At 39.9% G+C, this 14,025-nt stretch overlaps 1 protein-coding gene across 2 annotated transcripts; it reads right to left on the bottom strand.

Annotated features, from left to right (window-relative positions):
* Nucleotides 1-2,059: 2,059 nt before the first annotated feature.
* On the bottom strand, nt 2,060-12,947 carry LOC108775395 (netrin receptor UNC5C). 2 transcript variants are annotated; one of them, XM_018541745.1, is made up of 13 exons: nt 12,548-12,947; nt 11,187-11,401; nt 9,479-9,692; nt 6,849-7,184; nt 5,826-5,993; nt 5,401-5,565; nt 5,068-5,103; nt 4,715-4,982; nt 4,439-4,587; nt 3,468-4,207; nt 2,633-3,018; nt 2,412-2,513; nt 2,060-2,337 (listed from the first exon to the last, which is right to left on the bottom strand). In XM_018541745.1, exons 1-13 carry the CDS (start codon nt 12,609-12,611, stop codon nt 2,166-2,168), a joined length of 3,015 nt encoding a protein of 1,004 aa, XP_018397247.1. In that variant the 5' UTR covers nt 12,612-12,947; the 3' UTR covers nt 2,060-2,165. The 2 variants fall into 2 exon arrangements, with proteins under 2 accessions (XP_018397247.1, XP_018397245.1); XM_018541743.1 differs by lacking the exon at nt 12,548-12,947 and having other exon boundaries at nt 11,187-11,508.
* Nucleotides 12,948-14,025: the final 1,078 nt, after the last annotated feature.

The raw sequence follows: 14,025 nt of genomic DNA on the forward strand, positions 1-14,025 counted from the left end.
CACGGTAGCGGGGTCTGGTACAAGCGCGCGGTGCGTTACCCGCGTGTGCGTGACTCTGCGGAGCGTTAACGGAAGCGAGTAAAGCGGCGCGCGTACAATCTGATTCACCGATCCTTCTCGTAATTGCCTGTAGATCCCAATCGCGATTAGCCGGGAAATTAATACGATCCTGTATCTGCGATTTATGTGTGACCCACCCGTGGATTACGCACGCACCGTGTCGGTAACTCGTGCGTAACCGCGACATCGTACAACGTTTAAAGATCCGTCCAAGAGCAATGTTTGCTACGGACGTTAGCTCTTCACTTATCGTAAACGATCATGCGTCTTGAAACGTGATACCCTGCTGTTTCCCCGAGTCGTTTACCCGATAAACACATGTTGAAGGTAGCCAATAACATTAGTTCATATTTTTTTAAATGGCTAAAGAAACAGTCAACGTTAGCTGTAATCGACTACAGCTTGCTCTTCACTCCTTGTTACGCGTGTTATCCTAACAAATATGATTTTAACACAGATTCATTAAAAGCTTAATTGATATATTGCCAATTTTCTTTTTTGTATACTTTGACCACAATTTAGATCAGATTCTAAAAAAAAAACGTAGATACTGTGACATTTTAACGTTATCAAACGATCAACTCTACACTCCTATGATGATTGCAACAAGTTTTCAATAAAAAAAAGAAGTATTATAAAAACAGATAAATGAAGAGAATCACATTGCAAGAAAATAAAACAATGAGAATTTACAAGAGAAAGAAAGAAAGAGAGAGAGAAGAGATATTCGAGTTCGTGGTTAGCGAATCGCATAGCGTTAAAGGGTGGCCGGTACACCATCCCTGGCGACTCGGGTCAACAGGCATTGTCCAGTGGAATTACCACCAACGTGCCCCTGTGATTAAATGCTCCGCCTCTCATGCTTCCAAGAGGATCTGGAGAGTATATGAGGAGAAGAGAGAGATAGAGAAACACACAGAGAGAGCAACAGAGAAGCATATAGTAGGGAAAGGAGAGGAGAGGAGAGGAGAGGAGCGAGAGCGAGAGAGAGAGAGAGAGAGAGAGAGAGAGAGAAGAGAGAGAGAGAGAGAGAGAAGAGAAGAGAGAAAGAGCAACTAAAGGGAATGGGAGGTGAAAGGGGGGTAGAGGAAGCAGAGGGATACATACCTGTACGAGGGCTGCTAGTTCTGCCATCCGTAGCATACCTATACCTTCCCAAACCCCTCAACCTTTACCCCTATACGGTGGCGGGATAATGCCCATTGTTCCGAGCATCCTACGCATCCTTGGTCCAGGACGTGATACCTAGAAGCCATCCTCGAATGCTTGCGTCGCGATACGATACGTTCGAATGGTACCTAAATACCCACCTAAATACGGCTGCCACTGAATCCTCAACCTGGCTTCCGCTTCGTCCGATTCTGTTCAAGGACCGCCGGATACCTGGCCTGATGATGATCGGCATTCAGGTGCAAATTGGCACATGCGGCCATGAATGTCATTTGTGATTTCCGACCTTCCTGAACGCTCGGTCATGCTCGTTAAAGCACGTCTCATTAGGTGGAATTTGCATCAATTATCGAAAGCAATTGGTTGGAACGAGCGCAAATAAATTATAATTGATATGAATTTATTAATAATAAAAAATACAAATCACAATTTAATTTTAAAAAATTAATGTAAGAGATAACATTTTTGTTGCGTAATATTCAATGAGATGTATGTGTGTGTTGATCTCAGGAACATATCAATAGAACAATATCAGACTTACATACATTTTATAAATATAATTTTAAGTATCCGTTTTTTTCATGAATAAAATAGTAATTAAAAATTTCTTTTTAAATTAATTAGAACTTTTTAAAAATATATAATCAACTACTGAAAATTGAAATGTAAAGTTAATTTAAAATAATTATTTTTTATTACAATTTATATAAAAATAAAAAAAGAGGAATATGAGGAAAAAGAATGCAATATATTATAGGTATTTGTTGTAAACGACTTTTATGTACAAATATGCTCAATGTTTATACAACATAAGTTTCTACGTCCATTTTACTGATACCGTTTAATAGCTACTTTATTTACAAAACTTTTGTCTCTTGTAGTACAAATTCGCGTTTCGTTCGCTTATATAGGCAGTGTAAATTTTTCATGATCTTTTAGATCCATGGCCCCAAACGACTCTCGAGTACGTTGGCTGCGTCAACGCGTCCCATCAGTCTTAAATGATTCAGTAAATCCGCTAGAGCCGTGGCTTCACGGTGCCTGGCTTCCCACAAGTCCAAAATATGTTCCGTTGGACTCGCTTTTGTTGCAAAGTAGTCGACATATCTTGAAATATCGTCTCAGTTTAAACCACTTTGCAGATCGTAAAAAAATATGAGATACAAAGAATTAAAACTCACCGGTCTACTTGCAGTCTCTGAGCTAGCATTCGCCAATCATTACCGCGTGCACTTGGCGGATCTAGACATTGACATAGTTGCTTTCTAAGCGTCTTAGAAAATCTGCAATTATAAAAATTCAATGTTACACATTAGTTTCATTAAAGTTTTTATTGTTAAATGTAAAAATATACATTTTATTTTTTTAATTTTACTTTTAACGTAATAAATATAAAAAATACCTGAAGGGTCTCGGTATGACGGATTCTGTGGATCTCGTTGAGTTCTTTCCTCGTAAAACGACAGAGGATTCCGTCTTGTTTCTCTTTCCACTCATGTTATTCCTTTTTACATGATCTAGATCGATCCTGACAAGCAAGCCCTGATCCTCAAAACCACGTTGACAAGCACGAAGCTCAAAACCAAGTCTGAGGTCGCCAATAACTTTTTCTATCCTAAAGGAGCGCCGGATACTAATCCTCGAGGATGCCCAAATGCGACGGTAAGGTACTTCCTGTCGCTCGGCAAAACCGCTCTCTCTGTCTTCGAGATCGACGCAGAGCGATGTGCCGCTGGCGCGAAATCCGAGATTATTATGACTGATATAAGTGCTACCCAAATGACGTTCCTGCGAAAGAATTGCACACAATCCGCGAATATAGTAACCACGAAGAAGTCGTATTATACGAATAATAATTTAATATAAAGGTTCTCCTTTATTTATTTCATTTTGTACTCAATTTCACTGATTATTATTTGCTAATGTAAGTTTATTCCGGTCTAGTAAGTGGAACCTGATGTTGCACTGAAGAGAAGAACTCAAATCCAGAATCAAAACGTTTGTGAGTTTGCATTTTAATTCTGTTTGCTATTAGTATACATCCTAATTGCTTGCAAATTGTATTTTATCGCTTGTGAATATATAATTTATGCATTAATTATCACGGAAGCTCAATTTTATTTGTATTGGATTTGTTCTTGGGAAGTCACAAATATTATTATTTATTTTATTTATTTAACGAATAATGAGATACGACATATATTTATAAAGATTTAAAATATATATTTTGTACTCACTCGTTCGCTTATGATCTTGAATGATGCCTTGGTGTCTCCGAGTACGTGGCATCTTATATAATCGCGTTCGCGAGACACGAAGATCGCAACGCAAAGCCGTTTTATAGCCAATCCGGGTGCAACCACCGAATTTTCTCCAGCTACCGCGAAAACGCTAGGTGTTTCCGTGACGAGGAATACACCAGCATGATCGAGTTGCGCGAACGGTTGACCTGGTAGATTCGTTGGATCACCACCGAGCATCAGCACCTTGCGCCACGTCGTCACAGACGGCGAACCGCTCGAGCTCGTCGATGAATTCGTAGAATTGTTTGAACGCGTCTCTAGATCGATCTCTGTCGACCACAGGCTCAGCTCCCAATTTCCAGTTCTTAGGTCGGCGCAGTGCTCAAACTGGAGGATCACCGGCTTCACGAGATCAACGTTCGCGGGACCGCAGGCCACCACGGCGGACAGCAGTGTAAATCCAGGTGGAAGATTCGGTCTGAAGGAATTTTCTCCAAGTACGGCGAGATGTAGACTGTGCCGACGACCGCGCGGGATTGCACCTTCCGGCACCGACATCGAAACGCCCACTTCGGGTACGACCAGAAGGGCGCCTTGCTCATCGATTATGGCTCTCACGATGAAGCCACTACCGTCATCCATCGCAGACCGTTCATTCTCATCTGGTCTTTCATCATCGTCCTGTTCATCGTCATCTTCGTTTGTGCTTTCTGGATTCGCTTGATACGTCGACCCTGAGAATATACATACTTGCGATAGATGAAAAGCTTTCATCTGTGCGCGCGTGGAAAAAATCTATTTAAATTTATTAAATATTTTCGCGAAGTTTAAAAATGAATTCGTTTCAAAATAAGTATAAAGAGAGTCAAGGATATTTATTTTCGATAATTTGGCAGGGAAGTAGATTTATCGAAACTGATTGTATAAAGAGCTCTCGTGCGCTCAAATTTATGGAAATTTCTTACGGGAAGACCGTCCCTCCTCATTATCCGACATGCCGCGCCCTCGTTGCGAGTTCTTGCAAGAAGACCTGGTTACGGAGGAGCTTGGCGATGGTCTTGTTGTCGACGGTAATGACAATTGCGGAACATCATAATGATGCTCGGAACAGGATCTGCACATTGCGCCAGAGCATCGTAAAATTATGTAAATGTAACTGGATGCTGATTCGTATTATGTACCATGTTCTCATTATTTTGATTGGTATATATATATATATATATATACATATATATGTATACCTGGGTAGCCTAGTGGCGTTCGATTCGTCAATCACGTGCTCGAGACGTCTGTCGGTAGCCAAAACCGAGCGCTCGTTTTTCGAAACTGTTTTTGCGAGATCACCCGGACGACGAAAATCCAATCTCGCAACGCCGTATAACGCTTCCATTCTCTCTTTCCGGCGCATCAAGCGAACGAAGAAAATCGTCGTTACGGCCAGAATTATCGCGGCTAAACTCAAAGTGATCCATAATGCGAGGATATTTCTGTAATCGACCGCTCTAGTCGCTACAAGGAAAAATATCTATTGTATTTTTTTTTTTGCTATTTTAAAAGGAAGCATTTTAAAAATAATTCAACTAGTTTATTTTACCTTCCTTGAATACTCTTGGCCCGTCTTGCCCAAGGGCTGCATGCAATAAGCACAGGGAATTGTTTCAAATATGACAAAGATACAACGTATAATTTTACATCAACAATTTACGTCACGAGGCTAGAACAATTAATCATTTTGGAAGGTTCTAGCGGATTTCAATTTTATCCACTGGTATTATATCGATGAGTCATCGTGCATGCAAAGTCATCAAATTTTACGAATGGCAATCGAATGCAGAGCTAAAAGGACCGCTTGTTCCAAATAAATCGTTAGGCATCGAGTGCGAGTCACGAAGAACAATAAGAAGCGAAAACACGGCTGGGGGCTCACCATTACATCGATCCGCGGAGCAAGACTCGACGATGACGTCCTTGCCTTGACAGGGACGACCGCCGTTGCTCGGCGGGGGGTCATTGCAGGATCTCCTCCTTACTCTCGAACAATCGGGACCGCATGCGGACCACGAGGCCCAAGTTGACCATCTGCCGTCAACCGCTGCATACAACGGGGCGAAGTTGAAAATCTCGATTAAATTGCGATTATCTGATTTGCGAGATGGCAAAAGAATGAATACATCTGTATCGCGTATCTCGATTGGGACGCACATTTGTAGTGCGCTTAAACGTTTAGTACATGTCAATAATGGGGGGGTTTGTATTTGCATTAAGTTATATTCTATTACACTTTGCGACACACTATTACAATTTACTTTACATTATAAGTGACGCATGAGTGAGTCTTTGTAGTTCACCTACCGGGGCAGGAAGGATTGCATTCTACCCTTTGTGTAGCTGGCCCTGGGCACATTTGACCGCCGTTGATTGGAACAGGATTTGTACATGTTCTTATCCTCTTTTGTACGCCTCTACCACAGCGAACACTGCACTCTGACCATCCGGACCAGGACGACCACCCGCCGTTCACTGAGAATGGATCGGGAAGAGAAAAAAAAACAAGGATAACCGGCGAAATTAAAACGGGAACAAATAACACCTTGTTACACCCCGCGGCTCGAACAGACTAAGACATGAGTGAGTTGCTTATCCAACGCAACGTCAATTAAAAATAAGAAAGTCAAATTGTAATCATTGTGAAATCTGCAAGCGCAGCTTTACATTACAAATTTAGTTGATCACGAGGAGCTATGAATATGTAATGAATAAAGCGTAGTACAATACAATAACATATACTGATTATATTATGCTCTCTAAAATCTTTGGAGTGGAATCTAAAAGGTAAAATCTCACTTTTAAAAATTGATAATTGAGTCATTCTTTTTCAATTATTATTCTTTGCCCTCTTTAGAATTAGATTTCAAAGATTTTAGAGAGAGTATAAAATTATCATTTTTGTAATGCAACAAATATACAATAGAATTACTATATATATATATGCTCATAATATACTGAGGAAGTTTGATTAAGTCAACAAGAAGTATAAGTAAAACATATAGATTCTAATCATACTAATCCGAATTCTGATTATCGCGATTAAATTTTTAGTTATCTCGAATAAAACATTTGATAGATTTTACTATAATATAAATATTTGACTTGTGATTGAATCTTCTAGATTTCTCATTTATACTTCTTTTTTCCTATATACAATAATATTTTAAATAAACCAAGATAAAAAGAGCTTTTTTCAATTTTTGTAAGATAAATTGTAAAATCGTAAGCTTCTCAACATTTTTATCTACTTCCTCAATTATCGCGCACGAGCGTTCTTTAACCGCATCCATCCGACAATTTGTACAAAAAAAAAAGAAAACAGCTTACCGTAGACGGTGAGTACCGCCGGTTCGCTGACTCTCCTCGCGGCGATGTTCTCAGCGACGCAGGAATAGTTCCCTTGATGCTTCAATTCGGCTTCCCCGAGGATCAGATGCCCGTCGGCGGATTGTACAAAGCCAGTCGCGGAGGACATCTCGTTGGGGTTCGCGTCGGCGGAGGCGGAAGTTGCGCCGGCGGCGGCCGTCTCAAGAGGAGAGCCATTCCTAAGCCAATAAACCTTTGGCGATGGTACACCCAAAGGCGGTGAGCATCGCAGTTCCGCATTGCGGCCGACTTCCACCGACAGCGAATACGGTGGTGACAGGAAGTGCTTCTTCAGATCTACATCGACACGATTAGGTCGACCGATACCAGGCAATTTTTAATATTCGCTCAGAAACACGTTTGAGAGGAACGTCGAAACGAGAAATGGGAAATGAGAATGGAAAAGAGAGTGGCACTCAGCGATATTAGAACGCGCGTACAGACGCGAAAGGCCATTCACACGGTTTCTGTCCGGTTCTTCCCTCATCAGAAAGACGGAAAAAGATTTAGCCAGGGCGCGAACCACGGAATGCATAACGACGGTCATTCGTTCGGTTGCGGCTGTCTGTCGCGTCCATTATTTGTTACACGACGTCCATGTTTAAAAAGCGACGCTTTCATATCGCTTGTGAAGAGCATAAGCACCGACCGAAACCGCGATATAGTACCTCGATGTGGCGGTTACGCGCTTTAGAAGCTACGGAATTCTATGCCACGGTATGCAGACCGGACTGATGGATGATACGTCCGGTATCACAAAGTATGCCGCGTTTGAACCATCTAGACCGATTCAAATGCATTCCAGCTTACGTTGCCTTCACTGGCTTATATACGAAACATTTTCATATAATAGGTACGTCATACCATGTATAACTTTAATGTATCATTAAATTTTGTGTTCACGCTTTTTAAAAAAATCTAATATTTCTTAATAATATATACTTTTAAGGATATTTCATGGATATTTTCTTGCCAAAGGATTTACAGACTATATTACTGTGTTGCGATCCATCGCTAATGCCAATGTTTCTGAATCTTTATCAAGACGAGAAACGCACTGATAATATCAGGGAGTATCAGTGAGTAACAGTGCGCTTCTCGCCCTGAAGTGAACGGCAAGATTCACGCGCGAAACATTGGCATTAGCAATGAATATCGACGGGGCAACAATCTGCAAACCCTTTGGCGTCTAATATTTCTTTTCCATTCATATTTACACACGCGAGTGTTATATGACAATTCGTAAATAATTCATTGAAATCATTTCTACTTAGAGCTGTTCGGAAATAAATTCTTATTTCGAACTTTCATTATACGATTTAATCGTTCAATTTTTAAGCACTTTACTTTCGTCGTCGTCGCGTCCAAATATATTCTATATACAATGTTAAAACATTTAACACAGTCATAAACAACACAATGGAGGTCGTATTATCTGGTAAATTAATTATCGACACTTCGTTTATTCGGAAATAGAATAAGATCGTGCAGAAAATAGTTCTCTACGGTGAATCGTACACATCGATTCGATCGACATCCTGCATTCAATTTCGAAAGCGCGTCCGCTTTCTGTTTGCACGCAAATACCGATTTAATTTTGCATCCTGTTTGCCACGCTTGTTTACGTGGCGTGGTGCGACTCAAAATGTCTAAATGAAAATTGCTCTTGCGTTGCACCTTTTACGAAGCGTCCAATCCCGAAGCAATCCCGCATCGTTATTGGAACCACATACACGAAATACCAAAATACACTTTTCATATGGCTTATCGCGATGTATATGCGACTTTATTTTAGCTTTGATAACTCGCGAGTGTTCAGCAATGAATAACAGAGGTCCTCCCCCGTTTCCACGCTGAAAAAAAATGCAACGCTGTTCTGGGGCTTACGCGTCTGTCGTTTCATTTGCGATAGAATATCGATTAGATTTTGTACTCGATTTGCGCATCACAGGACACTTGATGAAAACCGAATCGCGTCCGCTTTGTCCCTTTAATTTGTTCTATCTTCCAGCTCTCTTTTTGCTACAAGGTGCGGGGGAAAGGGATGCTGAGCTTTACGGTCGAGTTTCTTCAAAAGCTTCAAATGAAAATCGTGTTACGGAAATTATATTAATAAAGTTACTAAATAACGGTAAAACAACTCGAGGACTGCTTGCTGTATATCTGATACAATATAATTTGCGCGAGATGTTTTTGAGATAACTCTTTTTACAGGTATAATTATATATAAAAGAAATGCTAGTAAATATTTTAGATATTGATATAAATCATAATAATTTTGCAGTCTATATTGACACATATAAATGACAAGAATGCTCTAAATGTTGTTATAGTCCATTGAAAAGGCCTTGTTATTCCCCTCGTACTAATGTGAGCGAAAGTGACGTAATCTGCTGAGTTAGAACACCTCCCGTACCGCGGAAACGAGCGGCATGGTCATTACCGCAACGAGAGAAAGAAAATCCTTTCGTCGTGTCGGTAAACTGAACATTCAAAGAGAATCGAGGGAGGACAGGGGATAGAGGATAGCAAGGAAAGAGAGCGAGCAGGACGGAAAGAGATAGAAAGAGAATGGAGAGCTCTCTACTTACAGGCGACCTCAACCGTAGCGGGCTGCCCTCGAATTTGACCTGGTCCCGACCATGCCACGCACTCGCACTTGAATCTCTCCCTACCGAAGTACTCCTCGACCTCGTTCCTTGTCACGTTCAACTCGACCTCGACGACCCTCGTTCCGGTACGAGGGTCGACGAAATCCTGCTGCTGCGAACGTTCGGCCCGGTCACCGTTGCAACGAAAATACACCTGCGGAAAAAAGCGGCGGAGAGCCGGCGGAGTGTATAGTTTCGCGTGCTATGAAAGCTATGAAAGAAACAGCTTGTCTTCGTTAAATTGCGGCTAAGTGGGTAATAAGAACGAGAAGAGCGCTGCGCACGAGACGCGAGTCAAGAAGGAGATAAAGACAAAGCATTTTGTGGAAAGCTCTAACGGAGAGATTGAGTATAAGAGCGTCTAGAAAATGATACCTCCATGTATTCATATAATACAGATTAACTACAAAGTAATGTAATAATAATAAGAAAATATATAACACAGAAATAAATTTTTATGTTAAGTATTACACAGCCTTGGTTATAAATATAAAGCACCCACACAAATTATCGGTTCATATCTAATAAAAATTAAATTAAAAAAACAGTTTAAAAATAATGTATTTTTATAACAATTTTAATAGTTTGCTAATCTTACAGCTTTTATTACCACTTTTTCCAAAAAATGCAATAAACTAAAAGTGCTTTATACTTTCTCATGATCAAGACTATAAAAACTTGAATTATATATCGCTTTTTTACTTTACAAGTGATATAACTTAAAAAACATGATTGTCGAGTTATTGAATGATTTAGGCATTATACTATCAGTCATTAAAAATAAACTAACTAAAATTTATAAAAAATCTTTAAAATCGTCAATTTAAAAAAAGTAGTTTTTTAAGAGTAGTTTTTGCAAACTGACAAAAATGACATTTGTGTGATGTGTGATCGTGTTAGATATTTTTTGCCGATATGACTTGATTAATCAATGTTTTCAATTAATTTATATTACACGACATAGTTTCATAATAATTGTTTAATGTTCAGTTTAATTTCTGTGTCAGGCTCATGATTTAAGTATTCTCATCAAATATATAATAGTATTAAAGAAAGTTATTATTTTTTATCTCTGGACTTATAATAATTTCTGATTCAACAACGTTCCGTATTTATTTATTTTAATAATTTTATTAATTTATTGTAAAGAGAGTGAAATAATTATTTTTTAATAATTTGTAAATACTATACTGAAGAGGATTTAACTTAAGGGTTGAAAAATGTCTATAATTTTATTTTATTACAATTAATAAAGAATAAACAGTCAAGTTGGATCATAAGTACTTACATACATAATTCAATGTGAACTTATATATACTACCTACGTAGTCATTTAATTGCGCACCAAATTGATTTTTTGATCTTGAAACACAAACTCGATAGGCTAAACTACATTAATATAATACCACAAATTAAATTGCCTAACACTTTAATAATTTGCTCATAAACCTCTTAGAAAGATACTGAATAACATATTAAAATTTGTAAATAATTAATTTTATTAATATATTTTTTATAAATGCGATCACCTGTTGGCTCTCATGAGAACTTTTTTCTTTTTCTAAGAAACTTAATTTTAGAGTTGTCTCACTTGTGAAATAAGAGAGCGATATAAGTATAGATGTATATTATTGCAATAAATGCATACCTGAAGAGCATGCGCGGCACGACAGTGCAACGTCGCCGGTTTCCCCTTGACGACAAACGTATCGACTGGCTCCGCCAAGAAAATCGGTAGAGAACCGCCAGCGATGAGATCGGTATCACTGGTTATAGTAGCAGTTTCATAATCACCATAGTCATAATCTTCGACAGGATAACTCTCCTCGTCATCTTCCTCGGCGTCGTCCTCTTCTTTCGTACCTAGCAAGCAACATACGCTTATCCCTTTTGTGAGCAAAAAAAAATTGATAATTCCAGCGCGGTTCATTCCGCAAATCCGATAAAACCGTCAGATATAATCCCTCGGTGGCGGCATTACCAATACGTCCTCAAATTTTTCATATCAAATCGATTGAATTAAATCATCGCTGCTCGTTGGTGCATTGGAGAGATTAAGCCGCGTCACCACGATAAAGAGAAATATCGACGGATACGCGTTATCGAATTACTAATGGTGCATTATCGGATCCAATAACGTCGTACATACCACGATCGTCTTCTCTCGAAAATGTATCGTTATTCGAAGACACGCGCAATGTCGCGGTATATTTAGACGTCGAGTCAGATACGATAGAACAGTAAAGTCGGGCTTAACGATGCATGGCGGATTTTACGTCGTGTATCAGCCAACACGGGCACGCTCGCGCTTAGATCTCCTGGACTTTACGCTTCGTGTTCGCCGTCTCGCTCTCCTAAGTCTCGCGGGAACTTTATTACACCCCGAGTAACTGCACCTCTCTTGTTTAAGTGGTCGCGGTAAACCAAGCGCCGGCGGACGATGATTACCCCCGCTGTCACGTTCATGAGAAAACATGTCACGATCCGCAGTGAGGGGCTTTCGCGAGAAACGCGAGGCGTAAATTTACGGCATGATTCGTATGGCCATGCACGCCGGCCGGAAGCGGGCGAAATGAATTTTTGGTCGCTCCGGAAAGTGCCGACGTACTTCCACATTGCTAACTGTAGAGCTTTGCCTGATATTTATACCTGTTTATATCAACGTAGTCTAATTTTAATCTTGGTTTAATTTCCTCTTCATCTTTTTTTAATTTTAAGAATTAGAAAAAGATGAAGCAAGTAAGCAGAGTAAGTTGAGCCGAAATCAAAGTTGCTTACATTGAAAAGGCGTTAGAAATTTTGGTAAACCAGTTTTTTTCTTATTTTATGAAATAAGCCATCCAGTTTCAAGTCATGCAAGATATAGTTACATTACGTGCAAATTCAAAATGTCTGTTATAAATTAATTTACATATAATAGCAGATTTACGAATAATAGATTTATAATATTGAGGCTGACAATAAGTTTTATCATAATTTAAATTTACTACTTTATACTTCGTTACTCACTTTCGAGCGTGCTGGCAAGACGAAGAAGCGTTAAAAGAAGAATACTGATCCTCAGCTCCATCATTACCTCACATTTCACTCAACCCAGTCTTTTATTCGATATCACTTGGAGAAATTAGGCACAAACAAATTTTATACTCTACGCTGACATGTTTATTGACATCGTTCTTCATAAATAATTTCAGCTTCATAGCCGGTGATCATTGTGTCAAATTTCATTGAAAATTTTCTATAATTTTAACAAGTATCCACAATATACGGTCGTGTATCATTGGTGAACGATGTATCGAAACAGATCGAACTCGCCTTTGATCGAATGAAGACAGAACAGATCTCGATTCTCTGTTCGTACGCAAAAACCGTATAATCAATCCAACGATTGACGATCATATTTGCCCCACGTTTTGAATTATTTAATTTGCAAAAGGAAATCCCGTCTCCTTGAAAAATGCCATAAATAATTAATCGCTCATCTCGAAGACTACATGACGAATTTGAACGAGGGTGCTTGCACTTGCATGGTTGCACTCGCGTTCGAGCATGCGAAAGGAGGGGGACACGTGACCGGCTTCGAGACCCTAGCACCCGGTAACGAACGAAACGAGGGAAACGAGGAATCCGCTAAGGGAGGGTGGTTACACGATGCTCGCGGGTCGGCACGCGGTGGACGACTGAACTTGCCGACGTGCGCGCACCTCTATATATATATATATACATATATATACGTCTCACTTCGATACCTATGCTCTTCTTCATCCCCTTGTCGTCGGGGGTGCTGCTGCTCGCTGCTGCTGCTACCAGTGGTGGCGGTATCTGCGGCGGCGGCGGCGGCGACGGCAGCGGCGGCGACGACGACGGCGGTGGTGGTGGTAGTGGTGGTGGTGACGTTGATGGTGGATGGTGGTGGTGGTGATAGAGTAGTAGTGGTGGTGATGCCGGAGGCTGCGCTTTCTTCCGCGAATGTTCTCCTTCCGCGTCGAGCGATGATCGACGTATCACTCTTGCACAAAATGTGCATCCCTTTAACTCTTATATCCGCCATGGAAGTCGTTTAATCCTTGCTTTTTACCTCTGGCATTGAATATAAAATAATTCTTTCTCAAAATAGATTTTCTCGGAATTCTTTTCAGCAAAATATATATATATATATTTTTTTTTTAATAATAATATGTACATTATAAAAGAAGCGTGTATGCGTATATAATTTTTCACAAAGTTGACGATTACAAAACGCGCTTATTCATTTTTGCAGCACTTCAACCCTTCATCGTACTGGGACATCATTGACGTAATCGACGACGATCCAAGTCGAGAATAAAAGGATGATCGAGAACCATTTGTTTTTAAACGAAACTCCCGTTTATGGCTGGGACATATCTCTTTGGATAAAATCAAAGCACTTGTCGGTGCCTCGAGGAGGCATTGTCGTGCACGAAATGTCGATACATCCGTTCCTTGACGATTCAATATTCATCTAC

Source organism: Cyphomyrmex costatus, unplaced genomic scaffold, assembly GCF_001594065.2.
Source record: "Cyphomyrmex costatus isolate MS0001 unplaced genomic scaffold, Ccosl1.0 scaffold30, whole genome shotgun sequence".
NCBI lineage: Eukaryota > Metazoa > Arthropoda > Insecta > Hymenoptera > Formicidae > Cyphomyrmex > Cyphomyrmex costatus.